This window comes from Triturus cristatus, chromosome 2_1, assembly GCF_964204655.1.
Source record: "Triturus cristatus chromosome 2_1, aTriCri1.1, whole genome shotgun sequence".
Taxonomy (NCBI): domain Eukaryota; kingdom Metazoa; phylum Chordata; class Amphibia; order Caudata; family Salamandridae; genus Triturus; species Triturus cristatus.
In genome coordinates this window covers 1,156,808,781-1,156,832,884 of record NC_140581.1, presented here as the reverse complement: position 1 = coordinate 1,156,832,884, position 24,104 = coordinate 1,156,808,781, and the positions used below count along the sequence as shown (strand labels likewise).

Here is a 24,104-nt window from a genome sequence, read left to right as displayed (position 1 = left end):
GAGTCGAAGGACGAGGACTTATCATGGAGCAGTGCCCAGACCTTCCTCTTGACCGGGCTCGAGAACAAGACTTCAGGGGCGAATGAAGCAGTGCTGAGCAAGCAAGCAGCTTTAGGAACCACTCCCTTGAAGCTTCTGGAGCTATTGCCGAACAGCTGGAGTATGACTGAGTCGTGGGCGCGCTCCAGGCACCAAAGACAAATTAGGCGTGGATCTGTCTCCGACATAGCACTGTGTCAGGCACTGCACGGTTTGAACCAGGAAATCTTCTTTGACATGTTGGAAAAACGTACACACCAAAAAATATTAGACAAAACATCGAAACAAGCCTGTCAAAAAGTGACAGAGGGTAGCTCTCTTCCCGGATCTGCGCTGGCTGGCGCCGAAAGAAAAGGACTGGTGTCAACGTGCCAAGGTGGCGCCTACATATGTGACACGGACATCACAACAACGGTGACGAGGTAGCCAAATGACACCACATATCGGCATGCAATGGTATTGCCTGAAGAAAATCTTCCGGATCAAGTCTGACACCTGGGAAATTCTAAGGCATGGAGGATATCATTTCACCAGAGAGGCCAGGCCCAGTGAGCATGCTGTGGCTCTGCTGTTTTTTCAAGTGCTTCAGGGAGGAGTCTGTTTTCTCTTTGAACAGCTGCTCAACATCAAATTGCATGTCCAAGTCAGCTGCTTGGACATGCCCCACAGACTGAGCTATGGCATCCGCGGAATTTAAGGTTCACTTCTGCATCTGTTTGGAAGCATCCACACCAACAGTTACCAGGTCAGAGAAAGGTTTTTCATTTGGCTAGGTAATCTGATTAAAAAATTACTTACCTTCTGTAATGCTCTTTCAGCAGATTCCTCATCTTTGGAATATTCCCTGGGCGTCAGACTGGATCCAGAGGATTCTCAGCACTACCACTTTGCGCTGACAGGAGGAGACTTCAACATCATCCCACACCAGATGGGAAGTGCGTGGACCTATAATCAGCACCACCCAAGCGCACTGACCTCATTTGCCTTCTGACACATCCTCGTACACAGGCTCGGCACCAAATAAATTGATACCAGTGTGCAGATCTCTAAGATGCACCTTATTATGCCGGGGAGCCCGGCTCATAGAATGGGGAGGCGAGAGGGTCAGTGAGGAATTTGTAGTCATATAGAGTCTCTACTAGGAAGTTAATGAAGGTAAGTAATTTTCTCTTCTGACAGACTTCTAACCGCAGATTCCTCACTTTTTGAACAGATACCGGAGCGGTACCTTCTAGGTGGATGCGTGAACTGGCTCAAATCAAAAAGACCCAATGGATCGAGCAAGCAAAATATCCTTCCCGGCAGACCTGGCTGTCTGGGCAATAGTGTCTCATGAACATATGGAGCGACAACTATGTAGCAGCCACTCTGCTCACTGATACAATAGCAACAGCAGTCTTGGCTCTGATAAAATGAGCTTGGAAACCTTTAGGAGGCAGCTTTTGGATGAGAACGTGGCAGAACTTAATCCAGAGTATGATCCAGTAGGAGTTGGTCCTTTTCTGTACAGCCTTTTTAGTCTTTGCTACAGAGATTCGGTTAAAGAGCTGATCCTACACCCGGCGTTCTTTGGTGCGATTAATTTAGAAGCTGAGAGCCCTTCTTGGATCTAGCTGAGGAAATCTCTACTCCTCAGAGGGGTGCGACAAGAGAAATGAATGCCAGAAAGGTGACGTTTTGGACGACATGACAAGGAGTCACCACCTGCGGAAGGAAGGATACTCAAGTCTGCAGAACCAGCTTCTCTAGGTAAAATGTGGTGTAAGGCGGGTTAATAGGAATGTAACCAGACCACGTACATAATGGCTCAGATGAAGGTGAGGGTCTGTGAAGGAGTCAAGGGTGACTTTGGCATGTTGATAATGAAGGATGTCAGGAGGTTTGCCATAGTCTGTGATGACTGCCTGGGGTGAGCCGTACTTCAACAGCCAACCCTCGAGGAAGGGGAAGAATGGGACCGTTGACTCTGAAAATGTGCTGCAACCACCTCCATCACTTTCACGAACACCCGAGGGGCGCTGGTAAGGCCAAAAGGGAACACAGCAAACTGAAAATGCTCATAGCCTACAGTGAACCACAGGTAACGCCACAGGGATTACAACGTGGAAATAAGCTTACTGGAGGTCTACCTCTACCATCAAGTATCAAGGGTCGAATGCAGAAACGTCTTGGGCCAAGGTGAACACCTTGAGTTTGTCTTGTCGCAAAAAGGCACTGATATGGGATGACACCCTGTCCTTTTTTGGCACCAGGAAATAGTGGGAATAATAACCGTGACTGACCTCTGGTGCCGGGATCCTCTCTACGTCTCCTTTGGCCAAACGGGCCTGAACTTCCAGCAGTAAATGAGACAGATTGTTCTCAGCCATTCTGGGGATGGTGGTAGGTGTGGCATGCTTAGAGAAGCGGTAAGGCATTACCACGCTGAAAATTTGCAGGACCCACTTGTCAGACGTTATTGGCTGCCACCCTGGCAGAAGATGGCAGATCCGGTCTCCGACAACGTGACTGTCTGCCAGAAAGGGCAAGCTAAAAAGGGGTGGGATGTGCGGCAGCTGGAGGGGCAGAAGACTGGGCTGCGTGGTGTGCCTATTGCTCTCTCCTCTGGGCACTGTGGCCACAGCAATGAGAGGGCTGAGGTGATTGTTGCACCAGTTAAACCCGCTGGCAGTACTGGAAGACCCTACTGTAGCCATGGAAGGAGACACAATTATTGAAGCAGGTGACTGGTGGAAGCAGAGAGGACCAGAGAGCACACTGTGGTCCTATTATCTTTGAATAACTCTAAAGCCAAGTCTGCTTTAACCTTGAACAATAAATTGGTATGTCCAAAAGGCTAGCCTGGACGATTCCTGAATACCCAATGGATAGCAGGCATCCAGGCGTGCCCGACAGGGCAACAATAGATCCCACAGTGAATTGTGAATTCGGGTGCATCATGAACACCATGCATGGACTGAGAAAGTCTAGCTTGAGCTTCTTCCAGTACCATGGGCAATACCAGGGCTACTGAATGCAACAAGCATTGGCATAGCCAATAGGTCTTGCTTTTGGGACCTTTTAAGTATTTAGATATGCAGCACAATATCCTTGGTGCAACAACAACTGTTGCATGGCAAAACACTTATAAGGTCCCAAAGGCGAGACCAATTGGCTATGCCAATGCTTGTTGCCGTTTTTGTGGTACTTTAATATATAGGGATGTTATTTGTCACAGTTTACAGTTTGGATTAGATCACTGATGACACTATTGTTCATAGGATCACAATGTCTCCAGTAACAACTTCTTGCTGCCAAGGTCGTGCAGAGGGGTTCCTTTTCCAGTGGTTCTGCTGTCCTGATCGAGCCGAAGGTCCTGCTGCAGTTGTCTTCTCTCTTTGTGTGTGTGGTTGTGTGTGTGGTTGTGGGTGTGGTTGGTTGTGGTTGGCTGTGTGTGTGTTTGTGGCTGTGTGTTTGTGGCTGTGTGTTTGTGGCTGTGTGTTTGTGGCTGTGTGTTTGTGGCTGTGTGTTTGTGGCTGTGTGTTTGTGGCTGTGTGTTTGTGGCTGTGTGTTTGTGGCTGTGTGTTTGTGGCTGTGTGTTTGTGGCTGTGTGTTTGTGGCTGTGTGTTTGTGGCTGTGTGTTTGTGGCTGTGTGTTTGTGGCTGTGTGTTTGTGGCTGTGTGTTTGTGGCTGTGTGTTTGTGGCTGTGTGTTTGTGGCTGTGTGTGTGTGTGGCTGTGTGTGTGTGTGTGGCTGTGTGTGTGTGTGTGGCTGTGTGTGTGTGTGGCTGTGTGTGTGTGTGGCTGTGTGTGTGTGGCTGTGTGTGTGTGGCTGTGTGTGTGTGTGGCTGTGTGTGTGTGTGGCTGTGTGTGTGTGTGGCTGTGTGTGTGGCTGTGTGTGTGTGTGGCTGTGTGTGTGTGTGGCTGTGTGTGTGTGTGGTTGTGTGTGTGGTTGTGTGTGTGGTTGTGTGTGTGGTTGTGTGTGTGGTTGTGTGTGGTTGTGTGTGTGTGGTTGTGTGTGTGTGGTTGTGTGTGTGTGGTTGTGTGTGTGGTTGTGTGTGTGGGGTTGTGTGTGGGGTTGTGTGTGTGGGGTTGTGTGTGGGGTTGTGTGTGGGGTTGTGTGCGTGTGGCTGTGTGCGTGTGGCTGTGTGTGTGTGTGTGTGTGGTTGTGTGTGTGGTTGTGTGTGTGTGCGTGGTTGTGTGTGTATGTGTTGTATTTCTGTTTGTAAGCCCTGCAAATGCGCAGTGTTACTATACCAGATTAATGGTGATCAAATTGCCGACCTCGAAAGGCGCAAAGGCTGTCTGTTTTGCCGGGATTTGAACATTTGACTTGCAGAGCAGTGCAGATATCAGCAGTGATCATTTAACTTACGGAGCCATCATTTTGGTTTGATTTCGATATATATGTTGTGTAGAAATGTTGATGTATTTGTGTATTGCATCCTGCAGATGAAATAGTTTGCGTTTCTCATGTCACCACCCACATACAATTATCCAGAAGAAAAAAAAGTGTAATGGAGCAACTTACACTTCTAAAGGAGAGTTTGTAGATTTTTCTGCGCTGTAGCCCGATTTTATTGATGATTTCGACAAAGAGTAAAAAGAGATGCTGTTTTCCTATTGGCTTGCAGAAGAAACCTCTCTTTCTTGTATTCTGTGGAGGGCTAAGCAGTATTAAAGTCTGCTGCTCGTAAATGTCCTTACAACGAACATAAAATAACTTGTATTGTTATTTTGAGTTGCTTGTTCGTTTTCTGTGTTCTGGGGCAGTGGGGCTGTTGCAAATGCAAGCATCCAGGCATGAAAGTGGCATTCGCCCAGTATGTTGTATTTGCAAGTGGATTTGAATTATTGTTGGCTTTCTGAAATTTTAGCAGAATAAAAATGGTGAATATCAGTAGCCATAATGTTAGGCTGCATTATGTTAATTTTCTTACGCTTATAAGCGCGAAGGCAGGGGGAGGGGCAGAGACAGGGAGCAAGCAAGAGGAAAGACAGATGGCGCTGAAGGCTGGCGGTTCACACGTGCACGCTCGTGTGAACGGAAGCTTGTCGCCAGCCAGCAGCACTTTGAAAACTCACCTACTAAAGTCTCTCCGAGCAGCGCATGCACGCTGACTCAGCGAGACCTAAAAACGACCACTTTTAACAAGTGCCTCTCAATGGTCTGATTTACTAGGTTTAAACACTTCTATGTGTTAAAGAAACTTTTTTTTTTTTTTTTTTTTTTTAAAGAGTATTTATTATATTTAATACGGTGTTTGTTGCACAATTTACGCGCCAAACATTTTCAGGGCTTGGCTCGTGCATGGTCGCATTGAGCCCAGTCAAACTCGGCTTGACTCTTAATTTTTGGGCGCGCAACCCCCACTTCAAACGTGGGCAGAACAACGCGACACGTGCTTATTGACCATTAGATCGGAAGATACACACTTTATAGCAATTAAAGACGTGAAAAGCGTATTAGAAGGCTACCCCGCCCTCATACAGACGCTATGTGTCTGCTTTAGTCAGAAGGGAGGGACTAAGATAGGCTACGTGAGAGAGCGAGGCTAAGAGAGTGGAACCAGAATCATTGTGTGTGTTTGCGGGAGAGAGAACCAGAGGGCGGGAGATGGGAGACAAATTAAGAAGGGGCGAAGAGAACACGAGCAAGAGAATGAGGGGCAGTGAAACATGATAGGGACGAAGAGAGAGGGGCATGGGAGAGAATGAGGAAGCAAGCAAGAGAGGCATAAAGATAAGGACAGACAGCGAGAGAGAAAATTGAGAAAGTGTTTGAGAAACATGGAGACAAATTATAGGGGCCAAGAGAGGGAGATAGAGAAGGGAAGGACAAAGGGGGATGAGCGGGAGAATGCGGAAGATAGAGAAGAAAAACAGCAGAAACGAGGACGCTAAAGAAAAGGATGCAATGAGAAAAGGGGGGGGGGATACAGTCGAGTGAAAGAGAAAAGTGACTCGGAGACCGAGAATGATCGACAGAACAACAGAAATTTACAAAACGGAAGTAATAACTGTGTGAGGGAGAGAGTGAGACGGAGAGAAAACCATGTAGAGGCACGGACAATAAAATTGAAGGGTAACAAAATATTTCATATGGCTACAAAACAAACCACTGTTATTAACTCAACGTGTCTTTTTAATTACTCCACAGATACAGAGGTCAGAGTGGTGACGTTCACTTCCGAAGTGCATCTAACACGAAAAATGACAATGCACCGGAGGTCGTTCTGCTTATAATCTGTACTTGATTTTTGTATTGATGATTTGTACAGGTAGTGTGACAATGGTACACGTGCATATAGCAGATTGCTGAACATACAATATAATTGAAGCGCATTTACGACTTTTTAATGATAAAGTGTTCTAAAACAACGTCCAATAAAACAAGCACAAAAAAAAAAAAAAATCGGCAGTAACTAGAAAGAATCAATAACTAAGGTGTGCTTCCACCAGTCCTCGTTCAGAAATGCAGGTGTCACCTAGAGGTGGGATGAGCCAGCCACTGAACGCTTGAGCCTGGCTAACTCCGGGGTCCCCGAGCCCAAAAAAGAACCGGGCATGAGGCGATGTGGCCTAGTAAATACAGATGCCGACCATACAAGGGGAACCAGATACGAATCCCAGCAAATCTCTCGGAGCCGAAAACAAAGGTGTAATGCAGTGCGTCTCTGGGGTGAAAGTGATATTATGTTATGTTCTAGGGCAAGGTTTGTGTATGTAGCAACACTGCCAAAGTAGATTCTGCAAATCACACCAACCCTCCTTTACCTCATCCTGCAAGAATTATAGACAAAGTATTAACCTTTGATGTCCCCTGCTTCGCCAAAGTGTAGGATCCTAGGCAAATAAACTATTTCACTGAGCCTTATTTCTGTTCATTATAAACAGGTGAACACCTTCAAATACACGAGTTCAGAACGTGCACTTAAAAAAAAAAAACACCCTCATGATTAACTGCCGATAATGCTATAGTGTTGCTTCATGTAGAACAGGAATCTAGGCCACGTTCACGTAAAACCACTGGAATCATTCAATTCCACGGCTATGGCGTTTGTTATACAAGTATGGATTCGCTACAAAATCCATCCCCTCCTACATAATTAGCAGATTTTATTCCCCAAAAATGTTTCGCGCTAAAACATTACAGTTAATAAAAACGCAGCGAGCGACGGATATATTGTGCAGTGAAAGCCCCCTTGCAAAAATATACTGTTCACTTTTCAGTTGGCTGCTATTCCATTTGAGAGTTACCGCCGGCCACAGCTTGCAGTGCATGTGCGCGAGTGGTGCGCACGCAGCAGTAATCACGCCATATGGCACCTCTGCTCAAGCGCGCGCCCACGCACATGCACTGCAAGCTGTAGCCGGCGGTAGAATTGTTTGAATCCCTTACAAGCGCTGGGTCAGGCGAGACCTAAAAAGGGGAGAGAGCGGTGTACTAGGAGGCAGCTGGCATTTACAGAACGAAGGGCTAGGTTTGTTAAGGAAAACATCGGAGTAGTGGGAAACTAGTTCAGATTTACCCTATCAGCTGAAGCCTGTCCAGCAAGGCTCTTGGGAGTAAGGTGTTGAAAAATTCAGGGTCACCTGGAGCAGAGCAGTGGTGCCTCACAATCTTGTCGTTTGACAGGTGGGTCTGTGCAGGGTTTGGCACAGGTCCCCAAAAGCGTGTCAGTTAGAGCCTAAAATTGAAGTACCAAACGGACCCTAGAGATCCAAATGGTGAGCTCCACTGTGGCGAGCCTAGCACTGGAGAGCTGGACACTAAAGGGTCTGACGGCTGAGGTCTGCAGTCTGTCCTCGTCCAATAAAACCCAACTGGATAAGGTTTAAAACACAAAATAAAGATGCAGCTGAAATAACATTTGCCTTCGGGGCTTTCCGGAGGGATCCAGGATAGAATTGGAGAGCTGGAGGATTCAGTAAAATACCTAACAGCGGAGGTCCTCAGGCTGTCCCCCTCCAATAAAACCTAGCTGGATAGGGTTGAAGACACCAAAAGTAGATCCCCCACCCCAGTAACATTTGCCTTCTCGACTCTCCACTGGTGGTCGAGGGCTCACAACCAGAGCACTTCCTTCTCCAATAATTTCAGTCAAGGGTTCCAGCTGAAGGCCACTCATCCCGCTTCATTACAGAGGGCACATTGGACCCTCACTGCAAAGCCACCACTCTGGCTCCTCCGTTGTACTAATATAGCCAGGATCCTTAACCACAAAGCCCATTGTGGTGGACAGCTGTCGTATGACTCAGAGAATCAAGATCTTCCAAGACGGTTAATTTGAAGGGGTTAAATAGAAACTCTGTACAATGCTATAGTACTATAGTCTTCTATACCATACTAAACTAAAGGTCTTCTGGAAGTCTTAATTCTTCTTTTTTTATACACCTTGGATTGGAACTGGGCGACTGAACACAGTACTCTAAAGAAACGTGGCACTGTGGAGAGCCAGCCATTTACTGATTATGCTCCGCCAATATCTAAGGAATAAAGACGTGGATGCCCCCCAAAAAAGCAGTATTGCACTGAAACTGACCAAACAGCAGACACCTCATTGGCTAGCAAGGACTCTCTGAACTCATTATGATTGCCCAGATACACTTTCCGTGGCTCGGACGGTCCTGCTCTCAATGGGGGGGGGGGGGGGTGTCTGCTCTAACATTCCGCTAGGTGCTCTGTCAGGCCTGCTTGTGTACTCACTGGCCCTGGGACTGGCGGCTGATATGATGGCAGAAATACTAGACTAATGAATTGGTTATATAGGCACATACGTAAGACTATTTTTGCCTAACTTGGATGGAGGGGCATAAACTGGTGTTGTTTACTAATTCTTTAAGGGCAGGGCCTCCCACTTCTCTCAACTTAGCGCGTTCCGTAATCATACAGTCTTTGGTTGGGGATGTTGTTGGTTGTTCAGGAAGCATTGCTCTCTGAAGTATCTCCGCCCTGCTGGTGGGCTCTATGCATGCCAAAATTATTGGCTCTTACATGAATATGGGTTAAGCTTTCAGAACCTTAAATTGCTCTCTCTGGGAAGTCATCCTTAATGGAAGAGGAAACCTCACACACTTTATTATGTCATGCTTCATCATAGGATCCTCTCCCCACCCTGGTAGGACAATACCACCAAGGCGGACTCGACCTCCTTGAAGACTGACTAGAAAGGATGGCACTATTTTTTTCTCTCCTACAAAAAGGCTAGCTTTGCAGATACGTTTCTTAGATATGTACGGTTGCTTTACAAAGACCTGTGAGCGCGGATCTGACTGGGCCGGGAGGTCTCCGAAAGTGTTCCTGTTCACAGAGGTACATGGCAAGGGTAATAGGGCCCTCTGTAATTTACCCCAGCCATCAAGCCCCCTGCTCAGCAGTTGCTCGGTATGGATGCTCAGGTGCAGGTTTCCGATTGGTCTCAGGAAAGAGCTGACAGGGTTTCACTTTATGCAGATGATCTTCTAATGTTCCTTAAGGACCCAGAGGAACTCCGTTCCAGCGTCCTACAAATCTTATACATCTTTGAAGAGTTTACTGGCCTCCAGATGTACACTCATAAGTCGCTGGAATACCCTATGAGGACAGAGTCAGACAATATGCATCAGGCTTCGGCATTACAAACCTGCCAGAAAGGCTTTAAATATCTAGGGAAATACATCACTAGTTACGAAAATAAAGCGTGGCAAAGGAGTACAATAAGGCCTTAACATTACAAAGAAATGTCTCCTTTTTCTCCCGGCTCCTGGGCAGAGGCCATTTTTAAAATAGTGTTGCTAGCATGGCTACTTTACCAACATTGCCCATTTAGAAACCCTAATAGGTTCTTTACACATTTCACATCATTGGTTAGGAGCTTCCTTTAAAACAGTGGTGCAGAACAGACAGCAATGTCCAAATGCTACAAGTCCCAGCGCCAGCCAGTGTCCCTGAGCCAGAACCCTAAACTTACTCTGTTACGTGTCAAGGCAAAAATAGACTGCAACAGACAAAGCAGGCTTTTTACATTTGGGACTACTGATTGTCAAGTGTGATATTGCTGGGAAGTCAAAGAACACCCACCCTGTGGAGGTCTGATTGAAAAGACTGGATCATTGTATGACTTTAAATCTCACACTTTATGAATCCCCATGGTTGCCCCCATAAACACGCCTGCATTTGGTAAGACTGGAAAACCTATAGAGGTATTCTCACAACACCAACCAGCAGTACAGGAGGCAAGTCAGTGGTTTCCACTGACTATTGTGAAACGTGTGGACTACTCTGTTTCATTATGTAGCATACTATGTGATAAATGGCTGCATGGGGATGGGGAGAGATGTGTCTAATCAGAAGACTGGGATGTACTCTTCTATGTTTTCTTTTCTATAAAACACCAATGCATGTTTCGCCCCCCCCCCCCCAAAAGTTTGTTAATAATGGCATTCTGGGATCCCACGGTCAATCTTTTGTAAGAGCTTTTTGGTGCTGATAAACTAACTAGCAACATCATTCACACTTTATGAAATACGCATTTAAAATATAACTTATCTAGTGTATTTCCCATTTCATTTAATGTTGTCTGAGCTTATAGTACCTTGATGCTACACTCTGAGCAATTTAGTACAGTATCCCTCAGCCAGAGAACTGCATCCGGTGTAAACATGCTTATAGAAGATGGGAGGTCTGCCAAACAGCACTTTAAAACCTGCATAAAACAGAGTAACAGAACATAAGACAATAGATTTTGTTGCAGGAATAGGTAATGAAATACTGTGATGTAACAGAAAAGTAATGGCATCTTCTACAAAATATGCAGTGCAACAAAAGGTCAATGGCAGGCCTAACCTCTATCCAGTGTAGGTCCCAAATAATTAAGCTTAATTTCAAAATACATTTTAGCATCTATATTCTGTATCTTCATAAAAGGTACATTACAAAATATTCCTTGTGATATCTAAATGCCTCAATTATATATAACAGAGGATACCTTTATGAGTTATGCGATAGGAAGCTAAATGTATTTTGCTCCAGAACCTGATTGACGACTGAATGGGAGGAAGTGCTAATTCCCATTTGAGAAACTTCTTCACATTTCAAAAGTTTTAGGACATTATTTGCCAGATGAATCCTGAAAGATGAATTAAATTAACTCAAAAGATCACAAACAACCGGGATGGAGTTGGGGAGAAGGTGTGTGCTGCACTTGACATCCACCCATGATTTTCATTTCTGTGCACATCTGCCTTACCAGCTACATGTTCCTTGATTTCCAATACATCACTATTCCTAGAGCTATAAAGGGCAATACTATAGGCTTGGAAGTATCATGGTATGTTTTGGGCTGGGCATTTCTTTTTTGTTCACAATGTCCAGGGAAGCTTGGAAAGCTTGTACATCAGCGTTTTTTTGTGCGTTTGCGGAAAGAAACCACTGTTTTTCCTAATCTCTCAGTGATGCACATCTTAATTATTATATTTTTTGTAGTGGCTAAAAGTAGAACTTGAGCACATCATTGTTGCTAGAGATTGTCGGGTGAGGGGAGGTGAAGGACACTGTCAAGTTATCCTGATGTGAGTGTCAGATTAGAAATGACACCACCACTAGTGGCAACTGCAAATGGCACATCACCATCTCTGGCAACTTCGCTTTGAGAAGCCAATAATCTAGTTATGGCAATACTGGATTCCCCGACCTTCTGAAATGTGCTGTCACCACTGCCGTCACCTTGGTGAATAGCCGAGGTGCGGAAGTAAGGCCGAAAGTAATGACCAGAAACCAATAATGCCACCCCACCGTAAAATGGAGATACTTCCGATGCGATTTCAGAATGGGCATGTGAAAATACGCATCCTGCACATCGAGTCTTCCTTCTCTAGCACAGAAAGGACCGGTGCTTGGGGCATAATTTAGAACTTTACCTGTTTGATGGACAAGCTCGAAATCCTGAGGACTGGCCACAAACGATTGTCCTTTTTGGGAATCAGGAAGTACCGGGAATAGCATCCCTGACCAGGTTTATGCTCTGAAACCAACTCTATTGCCCCATTTTGAAGCAGTGTTTGCACCTCCTGCTGGGGGAGCAGAAGATGCTCTTCTGAACAAAGCCCTTGTCAGGGTGGGTAGCGGGGGGGGGGGGGGGGGCCGAAGACGGAGAGTGTAGGGGGATACTTCTGTAAGTGAAGGGCCTACTTTTTTTCTACAATGTCTAAAACACAGAAGTCTGTAGTGACAGACCTCCAGTGAGGCATATAATAGGCCACCCGTCTCCCCCACTGGACAAGCAGTCTCTAAGATGTTGAAGCTAGAGCTGCTTTTCTGCAACAGTGGCTGGTGAGGAAGAAGAGGAGGAATCCGACTGATGGGCAAAACCACGCTGACAACCTTGCCCCTTCCCCTGTAGCTCCTATAAAGGGAATCTGAGCCTTGCTGCAGCCAATTCCTTCAATGAAATTACAGGTTCTTGCTAAAGCCCCGAAACCTGTGAAACTGTCTAAAGTTCTTTTTTTTGTTTACATTTCTTTATTCACATTTTTTATAGGTTACAAACAGGGTTAACTTATATGCAGCTATAGAGAAAGATATAAGCAGGAGACGTGGGTGAAGCTACAACATGTCGAGAATATAGGTGCGATGTCCTGCCCGTTTTGTTGTGGGTGGAGGTCGTGGTCGTGGTATGGCAGTCCAGCTCGAGAGAAGACTGATGTGTAATTAAGGGACCATGTTATAAGCATGAATGATCTCAAACCGGCTCAGGTGTGCATAAGGGATGTACCAAGTTGTGTGCACAAGCCATTCACTATGTAGCTGCACCTGCCGATAGGGTGTTGACTGCTGACCCTTTCACCCTGGCGTGGTGTATATGCGCCGGTGTGCGATGAGAATGATATCTGACTGTTTCCAACGCTAGGTAATTAGGCGCTTCCCAGTGATCAGGCCTAGGTCAATGAAACGTGACAATGCTTTGTTCTTTTTGGACCTATGATACAGACTGAAGATGCAGGTTTCCCATGCACATGACACGGTGCGCTCAGTACAATTTGTGAGCTGGGTGGTGACAGTGTGGCCGTAATTGGCCAGCGCGGGCAGTCCCGTATTATATGTAATAGATTAGCGTTCACAAGGTGGCATCGGGACATTTAGCGTTGGCACGATGCAAGTATTTGTTGATGTTCTCCGGTGTGAGGTATGCCCTATGTATGATGGAAAATTGTATGAGGCGGAATCGTGCATTTCAGGGTATGCGAACTGGAAACTGGCTGTAGTTCTTAGGCTGTGACTGAGGCTCTAAGAATCTCGCAGTCGCCTTGCTATCTTTAAAACTACGCAGCGCAGAATCTGCCTTGGCCCCAAACAGTCAAGCCCCATAAAGGGCAAATCCAATAGTGTAGCTTTTACATCTAGTGAGAAGCCCGATCCCCTCAACCAAGCATGCCTTATTGTAGCCACAGAAGAACACATTGCTTTTGCCACCAAATCTGCACTGTCCAGACTTGATTGAATAACCTGCCGTCTGAGCGGAGTTCATTAGCTGAGAAATGACCCTGGATATCTCCAGGCAACTTTAGAAACACCTCCCTTGCAGAGTCCATTAAGGCATGCACATATCGCCCCAACAAACAAGTAACGATCGTGGATTTGAGGGCCATACTTCCAAAGGAAAAGATTTTCTTCGCTTACTGCCCCATCCTCTTAGATTCCCTGTCCGCTGGAGTAGTAGGGAATGAACCTGATCACAATTTAGATTAACAAGAGGCCTGAACCATCAAACTCCCAGGCGTAAGATGAAAAAATATTAACAGTATGTGTATTGCCCTGCATTAATGATTTTCTTATTATGCTGCAACAGACAAAATAGTTAGCAAATGCTAAAAGGAGGGTCTGTTGGACTGCAAATGCATCTAGCAGACTCCTAGCATTGTGCGAGTTAAGTTAGCATTTGCGGCACCATTTTGTCTTTAGCCGCCATTTTGTACTGTGATCGAAAGTAAGCTTCTGTCTCATGAACTGTCTGCCTCAGCGAAAAGCTGCACTGAGCTACTTCTTATCGTATTCAAGGTTGGGTCCTAATGCACTAATGAATAGCTTATACTGTTTTTGCATGCCTTTCCTCTCTCGTAGCCTTGCTCCCACACTAGAGAGCGTTGAGCCTGAACAAGACAACCTTGAGAATGTGATAACATGTACCTGTTCTGCAGGTGGTAGCTTATCCTTCTGTACCCCCTTTGTTCATCAATGCCCAAGATTAAAAATTCCAGTATGGGCAGGTCTTTAGGGGTGTTGGAAGTGCATATTATGTTTTACCAAGTGTTCTGAAGTCAGTCCCCTCGGTAGCATCTAAGGAGGTTAATCTGACTGGACCCCGCTCAAGCGCAATTGTTAATCAATAACTTGGTTTGTATTCTCTACTGTCTCATCGACTCTTCATTTCTTGGAAGGCTGAGAGGTGGCCATGAGTGACCCAGGGTGGCCCAAATTGGGTCACTTCCTTCAGTTGGCGCCCGAAAAGGGACCCCCATCGGACTGACCCATCTTCGCCCGCAGACGGGTGGCGAGGATGAGGTCATGTCGGGTCCGATAGGCTGATCGGGGATCCCAGCACGATAGAGCCTAGTACTCGCAGCTGCCCAGCCTGTCTGATTGGGCGGTGCCTCACTCATCAGTCATCCCGGCTGGGGTCCTGAAAGGCGAAACCCTTGGATCTGACCGCTTGGTCCGAAGAGTCGGCAGTGGCGAATAACTTTGTTTGACCTGTGTGCACCAGGTGAGTTGGTCTTGATTCTTGGTGAATATGGCGCCATCTTGAATAATCTTGGGTAAAGTCTGAAGACCATCTCTTGGCTTGTTTGAACTTGGTAGGTTTGCGGACCGTTTAGATACGGAGTGTCTGCGGACACTCTGCCAGGCAACACAATGAATTTGGCTTACTCTTAAAAAATGCCTGGGGCTTGAGCCTGTCTCTTTGGTGCAGTCTGAGAACTGACTCTTGGTTTCCTTTGTTTGATGCGGTCTTGGGACCAACTCTTTTGTTATTCGTCTGGTGCGAACAATTAATGTGTTTTCTATTAAGATGCCTTGTTTGAGCAAATTTTGGTGTTTGGGGTGCCGTTGTTGTTCTGCTGAGGCTCGATTGGAGGAAATAACCTGCACCTCCAGAAGGCACCCCAAACTTTGATATGTATGCCAAGCATGGCATTGGCCCTATTTTGTTTAGTACAATATGCACAAATATACGAGGGACAATGCAGAGCTGCAATGGCCACTAACCGGTACCTTCGATGAACAAAAACTGAATTTCCTGCAGCATAAATTGTTTGCAAAGCGAAGTAAACTGTCGATGTTTGAGTCTCTTCAGGTATGGCAAAAGGAAGCGAGACAAAGGTGCATAAAAGCAGAAAAAGAGTCCCGGAGAGGGAAGATGCAGACAGTGACTCAGAAAGCAGTAGCGTATGATAGAGAGAAAATAGAAAAAAGGTGTAGAGTGTGCTGATACGAAGTTTTGATTGCAATGTGACATATCTTATGTCGCCCGAGAGGAAGGCGATGCATTTGTGAAGGAGCTGTTAGATACCAGACCTCCACATACCTATACCCCGCAGAGAATATACCCTGTTGTCCCGACACCTCAGTCTTCCGCCCTTCCTGCTTTCACCTCTGCTGCTTCTGCTCTTGACCTGGCTGCTTCGGCTACAGCACCACCTGCTTCTTCTCTAACTTCGCATACCGCGGATGCAATGACTAAGTCTTCCTGCTACGCCTATCGTTTCCGCTAATGCCCTCTCCATCCCTCACATCCTTCACGCAGCAATTAATAAGTCTGGTGCCTGCCCCTTCATCTATTGTGTCTTCCTCAAATGTCTCTTCCCCGACAGTGCTGAGTATTGGGACGCCGGTGCGTGGACTGGACAAAGGGAATTGGGCAGCAGTTAGAGAACGAATGAGGCGGGTACTGATTCGATCAGATGTGGGGAATGAGGAGAAAAAGATGGTGGCAGATCAGGCCGCACAGTGGGCCCGGCATCCGATTTACAACGTGGAGGATGTGTGAAGTGTGGTGAAAGATTATGAGCCGTTTGAGCAACAGCATGCCCTCAAGCATATGTCGGCCACGCTAATAGGGCTGTGGGAACAGTGTTTCAATAGTGTTGCATCTCAGATAATTTAGGACATCCGGGATGTGTGCATGCTGCCGACATGGCTCCGAACTACGTTTTTAGTAATGTTGCCACACTGATTGGTTACAGAGGTAGGTTACAACAGAACACACCGACGTTGTACCAGTTACCGATGAGGGAAGTACATCCTATTTTTCACCGTGAGATACCGGAGCTGCGTAATCAGCATGATGTGGTTATCAGACAGTGAGTAGAGGCCCACTTTCAAGAACAATGGGTTTACACTCCATGGAAAAGGAGTGAGGTTTTAGCTCTTAAGAGTCAGTTGCCAGATCCTAGGAAACATCTGACTGCATATTATAAAGAATTGACAGAGGCCGCCTCGTCAACAGTGATGACGTTGGCAGACATTGAGAGGTCTTTCGGTTTGTTGGTATCGGTGGATATTTGGAAGCAGGTGTATACACAGGACCCCGTTGTGGAGTTGGGTGCCACTTGGGATGAGATCAGGGCATGGGATAAAGAGAGGGAGCCTGGTGAAAAGCCTAGGACTGAGATATTAGCTTTGTCGAGTCGTATACATCTATATTTACTAAATAGGGTCAGTGTAAGATTTGTCGATATAACTTACATATGGGCACAATATCAATCTAGGTCACTACAGGAGGTGCACAGAGAATACTATTCACGTAGTACAGATGTCACTTATTCAATTCTGTTCAATATTGGTTTGGTGAAGGCTATCTCTGACCTCTTAACCTCTTCAGTGCCCATGACGAGAAAGTCTCGTCATGGAGCACGGTCGCGCTGTGCCCATGACGAGACTATCTCGTCATGAACCCCACCCACTAATGTAACGCCCGGCACAGGAGGGGGAAAGGGCGTGGCACATTAGGGGTTAAAAGAAGTTATTATATTTTTTGGGGGAAGTTTTTTTCCTTTTACTCGCTGCATTTCAGCATGATACATTTGGTATGTATAGGCGAAGCAGATAGCGCGAGATTTCTCTGTGTGCTTCATAACTTAGAATCATAATAATTAATGTCCGGGGCTTCTTACAATTTTTGAAAACCTTTCTATCTGCAGATTTCCCCATCGCACCTCTGCCACTGAACATGAAATTATAAATTGGATGGCCCTGAGGAAGGTGGACAGTAATTAATTTAATCCACCGAAACGTACGTTGGCTAGATGTATTCCCGGCTGGCGGCAATACTGCGGATAGTTGAAAAGAATCTACCATGTGTTTTATTAGCACGTCTATTTAAGCTGGGAAGTGAATGAAGGTTTGAATGTGTTCAGGTGTGTCTGGTTTTGGCGAGGATGATATGGAATGAGAGGTGTGGTGTGATTTGATCATTTATTTTTTTCTCTAGATGGGGATATGAAAAGTAACTTTTCACATTATTGAAAGCTTATCTACATGCATTGTATTTCAAATAATGGAGAGTACTGCTCTTATGCCTGTCATGTTTTATAATATATGTATTTTTATCCTTATAAAAAAAAGATGTTTAAAATTGTATTAAAGTTTACTACGGAGTAAAAATATTGTCTTGATTATAAGAATAACATTTTGAATAAAATGCAAAAATGATATTATGCAGTAGGTTTTGATGTAATTAGAAAGGGAAGCCCACAAGAGCTTTATCAAGCCATATTGAAAGTACTTTAGGTCATGTGGGAGATTTTTTCTGTATATTATTGTAGTTTCTCCACCTCCTCCCAGACCTCTAAAGTATCCATAGGGGGTACCTTACCACAGTAGAGAGCCGTATTATTACTTACATGCATTCCCTCATCCCACCTAGACGTGTAGATTGGGACAAGTTAGCAGCACGTATTCTGAAGAAAGCTGAAAGTGTATCCGATTTTTTTACTAGGTTTGAAGGTGTATTTTTGGATTTCAGTGGGCAGGATTTGTCAATGGAGGGAGGTGTCCGATTGTTCGTTAACAGATTTGTTACGAATCTGCTTCCCGAGATCGAGACTCGGTTGCAGGCTTCAGAGAGCACTTGGACTACATCCTCCCCTTCAGTGATATTGAGTATGGCCCAGTATTTTGAACATAGGGAAAACGAGGAGAAGGAAAAGGTGGAGAAGAAAAATAAAGTGCTGAAAACGAAGGTGTTAATGCAGCAGACAGCTAGGGGGAACGATAGAGGGCGTGGCACCGGTCCGGCCCGACAATTGTCAGCACTAGCAGAAATAGTGCACCTTGCGGACAAGGTTGTGGTGGAGGTGGTTGTGACTAGGTTTAGGCAGATGAGTCATCGCAGGGTCGCTCAGATCAGAACTATTTAGATGACTGTCAAGGAAGACAGTAATATCATGATGATTATGATATGGACAAAGTGACAGGGATGTCTTACAGCTAGGACAGCCAGGGACAGGGTGAGGGACCAGTTCAGATACCTGTAGATCAGCGTGGTCCCGATATCACATTGGATTTGCACGGCTCGGTCAAAAGGTTTTTGGTGGATACAGGCGCAATGGATAGCTCGGTTTCTTGTTCGCTGGTCCCCGGGGCAGCTTTGTCTGGCCAAAATAATGTTTCGGTAGGTTTTTCAGGCGTACCTGTCGTGAGCCCAATTTCCAAGCCCCTTGCCTTGACAATTGGCCCTTTTACCATAGATTCGCCATTTTTATTGACAACAAATTGCGGAGAGAATTTAATGGGACTAGATTTGTTGAAGAAATTGCATGCAACAATTTTTTGTTCTGCGGGTGGTGTCTATATGATCATAAGACCCAATGTGGCTAGTACCAAGCAGTGTTTTTCTAAAAATGCGCCACTCCCTGATGAATTCAAAGATGTGCCGCCCACGTTGTGGGCTACAAGTGTTACGGACGTGGGTTTGTTGCAGATACCTCCCGGAAAGCTGCAGATATGTTGGATTTGCCTCTTACCTTCTGCAGAATTGAAATCCAACGTATTAACAGAAGTGCTTCATTCCACTGCTTCGTCTTCAGAGCCACTGTTACCCTTTAATGAAGCTTTGACGGAGCCCATAATTGAGATATATATATATATTTTTTTAAATTAACCACCAAACTACCAATACTGATATTGATTTTTCTGAGTTACTTTTTTACGGCGCATACAATAATTTAATGCTAACAGGGGATTTTTATTTCCACACCTTCTTATTTATTTTTTCGATAGACTTATTTGTCTTTTAACTCATTTTTTCAAACATAGTACAAAATTACAACATAAATTACTGTTAAACACCACATCAAGTATTTTGTAAAAACATTTATCAAATTGATTTCTTCAAAATCTGACAAACATGTAACCTTAAATGACAACTGTGAGAGGGCCGACGGGGACTACAGGATACAGCCCCTACCTCCCTGTCCTCCAAACGTTGTACGAACTGCCACTAGTCTGACAGGGCAGGGAAAACAAGGGTTAATTCTGCCTGCTACCTCTTACGCACAGGAACGCGTTGACCAGCTGGGACGTCTCGACCAATGGGGACAAGGAGAGGCGGGGCCTCGGTCCCAAAAAGAGGTTCCTGAGAATCCGGAAGCGGCGATGAGATTGGAGGAGAGGGAGAACAAAGACGCTACGGGAAGCGGCTTTGGAGTGGAACACCGCAACTGACAAGGAGACTACGGGAAGCCTCGACCCTCGAGACACAGACGAGGACGGAGATCCAGAGACCTGGACGGAGGAGTGGTGGACACCCCTGGAGGACACTGGTGAGCCGCCGCAACTCAGGAGAGATGCAGCTGACGCGGGACGTGACTCGAGAGGGGGAAGGGAGTGAAGGGAGGGAATCGGCAAAAGGGCTGTCACACTTGAATAGCACTGTGCACGCTCCGCATCTTCCCCACTTTTCTGCACCGCCACCAACCCCTCACTCACTTATCTTCATACCCCACCTTGACACTAGAAGCACTTCTGTTCGTAAAGGAACCTGCCTCGGTCCGCCCTGTTAATAGAGGTTCTGGGCTTTAGACATCCGGTAGAAAGGTCCCAGGACCTTGGATTGTTCTTTCTCCTAATTTTGGAGTCCGCATGAATATCGCCCTGATAGGTATGATGAAGGGTTCTATCCTGACAATTGCCTTATAGACCAGAATTACGGACCACCTCTTTCTGTTTTCACTCTCTCCTTCATGAGCAACCAGGGATATCCACTGAAGAAAAGTGAACCGGAGCAGGAGAGGACATCACCCCCAACCACACGGAGAAGAGGACTTAATTTTTGCTTATGCTGACTCTGTGTAGTTGTTCCTAATAAAAACCCTATCATCATTGAGCCCCGAATTCGGCCTCCTCGTATCTTCTTCCGCCCGTCCCTCTCAAAACAACATTTAAAGATGTAGACATAAAGACAACATTTATGAGACAACACACATTTAGCCCTGTATGGTTTTATGACCTTGCTTTAATTCTCTATAACCTTATAGTTAGGGCAATTACCAAACAGTGCTTTTGATGTTTTAATTTTAGCTCCCTGTTGCGAACATCAGTGGAATTCTTATGATTTTTATCTTTTTTTCTCTATCTTCACAAGGCTTCGGATCTGGGGATGCCGACCCCGGCGAACCACCTTTAGAAGAACGACATTGAGATCCATGATGCCGTTTCTTATGTTTTCTTTTGGACTACCTCGAAGTGTGGGCAGATGGAAACTCGAACAAGGTTGAGATCTCTGACGACCTATCTTCTGCCTCTTAACCTTCGCCATGAACAGCTTTGTCCCTCTTTCCTTCAAGGCCTTCAAAATCATCTGGCGACATGATGAACAGGCCTCAAAGTCATGGTCCAACAACAAACACCAGAGAGAGTCTCCATGCAGGTCAGTGATGGACATCTGACCGCTGCATTCCCTACAGGGTTTAAAGCCAGACTTCCTCTGCAGAGACATCTTCACGAGCAACAAAATTTCCCCTACAGAATAGAAGAAATCTCCCACAAAATGGAGAGCCTGGAAAAAAAGTTATGCGTCGCCGGCACAGTAAAAAGGAAACTGATGTCACCTCGCAGATGAGGTTGTCTTATGGCTCCGATGACGTCACGTGGAGTTGCGTGTGGAGCCGTGGTATTATGATGTCCTCGTCAATGTGAGAGCTATGGAGAAAAGTTTCTGTGGAATACGCATGGGGTATGTGCAAAAGGTGAGGAATCCACAAGCAGATGTATCCCTCATAAATATTCCATACCCATCTAGTTTGGAAGCTCCACCTTGGTGAGATTGCTGATGTGTGGAGTAGCTGATCTTATTTTGCCATCAGGTGTATGGCCGAGTTAGACAACTGATGGAGCTTTTCAAAGGTTGCGAGACTTCTTTATGGCCCCAGTTTAAACAAGTCCTGGAAAGCCCAGTGTTAAAGCTCCATCAATTGAAACAGCTCAATTTCTTCTAAGGAAAAGACTAACCTGACTTGCAAAAAAAAAAAAAATATCCAACTTTATATGTGACCCAGTTTCAGACATCTATTTTCCTCCTAGTTCATGAAAGCTTTCCTATTTAGCCCTAGGCTATAGTCAATTTCGAAACAGAGGAGCAAAATGAGACTGGTAGCTCATTGTCAGGCTGTTCACTCCAGGATGGTCGATCTCAGCACTGTTTCTGTTCTATCCTTTGCATAATCTATACAAATTCCCATGGGGAGCGTCCTGCGAGTACATGAGCCAAAAAACATCACAGTTTCTTGGTTTCCTCTCTTGACCCTTCCCAAATTAACAAAAGTGCGTGGCTCTACAAAGTCATATCTGGTATACCCAGCCCTCAGTTTCTCAGGGATAGTAGACTTTGACTCCTCCCTAACCTCCTTTTCTTCCTTCCCCCCCATGTAGTGGAGGCAAGCTTTACAGTTACATTGGTAGCTCTGAGGAACATGGAAAGTCAGGGCTTGGAACATCTTGACCAATACCACAAGACCTTGCCATGAAAGGTGGATTCCATGCCTTCTCTGCAAGTTACATCTGATTGAGGTGAGCAGCTGTAGATCGACAGAGGCCATGAGATCGCAGCTTCAAGTGGTGATATTCATTCCTGAAGTCTAATCAACCTAGTGACCCATCGAAACTGCATCTCCTGGTGCAGACTGAGCACCACTGCAGGAGGTGCATTGGAATTAAGGGCCGCTGATTTTACCAGGCATATCTTGTATCCTGAGATATTGTCTAGGAATTTGTCTAGGTTCTCCCATTGTGCTGGGTTGGAGGTGGCTAGCTCAAAGACTAGCTCAAAGACTAAGACATCGTCTGCAAAGATGGTAAATTTAATCTATTTTGGACCTGGTTGTATGCCTTGTATCCCCCCCCTTGATTCTTCCTAACCCTATGTGCCCAAGGATTTAGGGACAGGGCAGATTGTAAGGGAGATGGCGACACCCTCTCTTGTCTCTTTCCTGATCCATACCAAGCCAGAGTTCACCTCAATCACTTGGACCTGTGCCATAAGGGCTGCCTACCTGCCCAGTCCATCTTTAAAAAAAAAGCAGATCCTAAGACCCTATCCCTCACTGATTCCTGAGATCACTTCAGTCTGCCCTCTCTAAAGCCTTTTCATTGTCCACAGAGAGAAGCAGTCTATTCCTTTTAAGCCTGGGGGTTATAGCTATAATGTGGGCCACTTTCTTTGTGTTGGCACTGATTAAACACTCCAGAAATCCTTAATGATCTGGGCACATCGGCTATGAAAGCAATGTGCTCAATCTGTTTGCCAAGACCTTAGCATACATTTCCATATCTGTGTTTAACGGTCAAACAGATCAAAATAACTCATTTTTCCTTGCACTTGTCTGGCTTAAAGATTCGAGAGAATTTGGCTTCTGCCATAGTAGGTAAAAATCCAACCTTTTGCAAAGGGCGTCACATTTACAAGAGTCAAGCTTTTATAAGTTTTGTGAAATTAGCAGTCAAAACTTCCTCAATCAGAGAGACAGGAGTTTCAGTAGGAATTGCTGATTCACATTACTGCTTTATTACCATATTTGTAAAGTAAAGCAAACATATGACTAATCAAATTATTTTCAAATTAGTAGATAAAATAGCACCTGAGGTGGTATGGTGATCATCTCGCGAAGGAACTGAGGAGGAATTTCCTTGAGGTCTGAAACACTCACAGTGTTTAATGTGGCTGAATCCAGAGACTGAATATCTATTGCTCGTCTACTGTGAACACTAGTGATCTGAGGACAGAAATAAAAAGACTTAAATGAACAGGAAACCTACAAGTTAAAGTGCAACACTTGTCAATGCTTTAATATCACTAAGATATGAAAATTTATGTATGACTTTAAAAAAAAGAAATATTTCCTAAATGATACCTCAATTTGAAAGGTGGGATTAGCTTTTTATAAACAGCAGTAATACAGTTCTTGATTGTGATTCTGAATAAAATAGTCATTACACTCTACACAACTCTAGAAAACAGACCTTGAAACTTAATAATTTCCCAATGACCATACACACACAATATTTTATTATGTTAGCAACAGAATCCTAGCGAAATCACATTTTAATGATCATTTATCGTATATTATTTTAAGCAATATATCTGCTGGATTCGATTATCTTTTCTCAGGTATGGTAAAGACTCAAATCTAAACTTTTCAATTCTTTTAGTTTATAGGGAAATTTGCAGGCGGGGAAACGGCTGGTGCAGTAGAAGAGGTGACAAAGAAAGGAGAACTGAAGCAGATGAGGTGACTGGCAGCTGTAGTAAAGGTAACGCGGAGCAAGACGAGTACCAGGAGAAGCAGTTACAAAGTAAAAATGCTGTATCAGGTGTGCAACAGGGTGTAAGAAGAGCTACAAGAGGAGAGGTGAGAGGAAATAAGACTGTTTGTAGCAGGAGAGGGAACAGGGAGCAAGAAGGGTTATAGGAGTGCTGCTGAAGCGAAGCTGTTGGACAGTCTAAAAGAGCTGTAAGAAATAAATTATGACACATGCAGGAGAGGTGAGTGAAAATGGTAGTGCAGTTTGGATTGGAGGGGGGCACGGTGGATATATTGGGAGAACAGTGCA

The 24,104-nt window shown here is 45.2% G+C and overlaps 1 protein-coding gene across 1 annotated transcript in view; it reads right to left on the bottom strand.

Annotated features, from left to right (window-relative positions):
- The window catches only part of TDRD7 (tudor domain containing 7), a 991,711-nt gene that overhangs the window by 205,906 nt on the left and 761,701 nt on the right, over positions 1–24,104 (bottom strand). Inside the window, exons 13-14 of the mRNA XM_085636595.1 lie at positions 23,132–23,266; positions 10,594–10,704 (exon numbers count right to left, since the gene is read on the bottom strand). Of these exons, the coding sequence (XP_085492721.1) occupies positions 10,594–10,704; positions 23,132–23,266 (246 nt within the window). The remainder of the gene's footprint in view (positions 1–10,593; positions 10,705–23,131; positions 23,267–24,104) is intronic.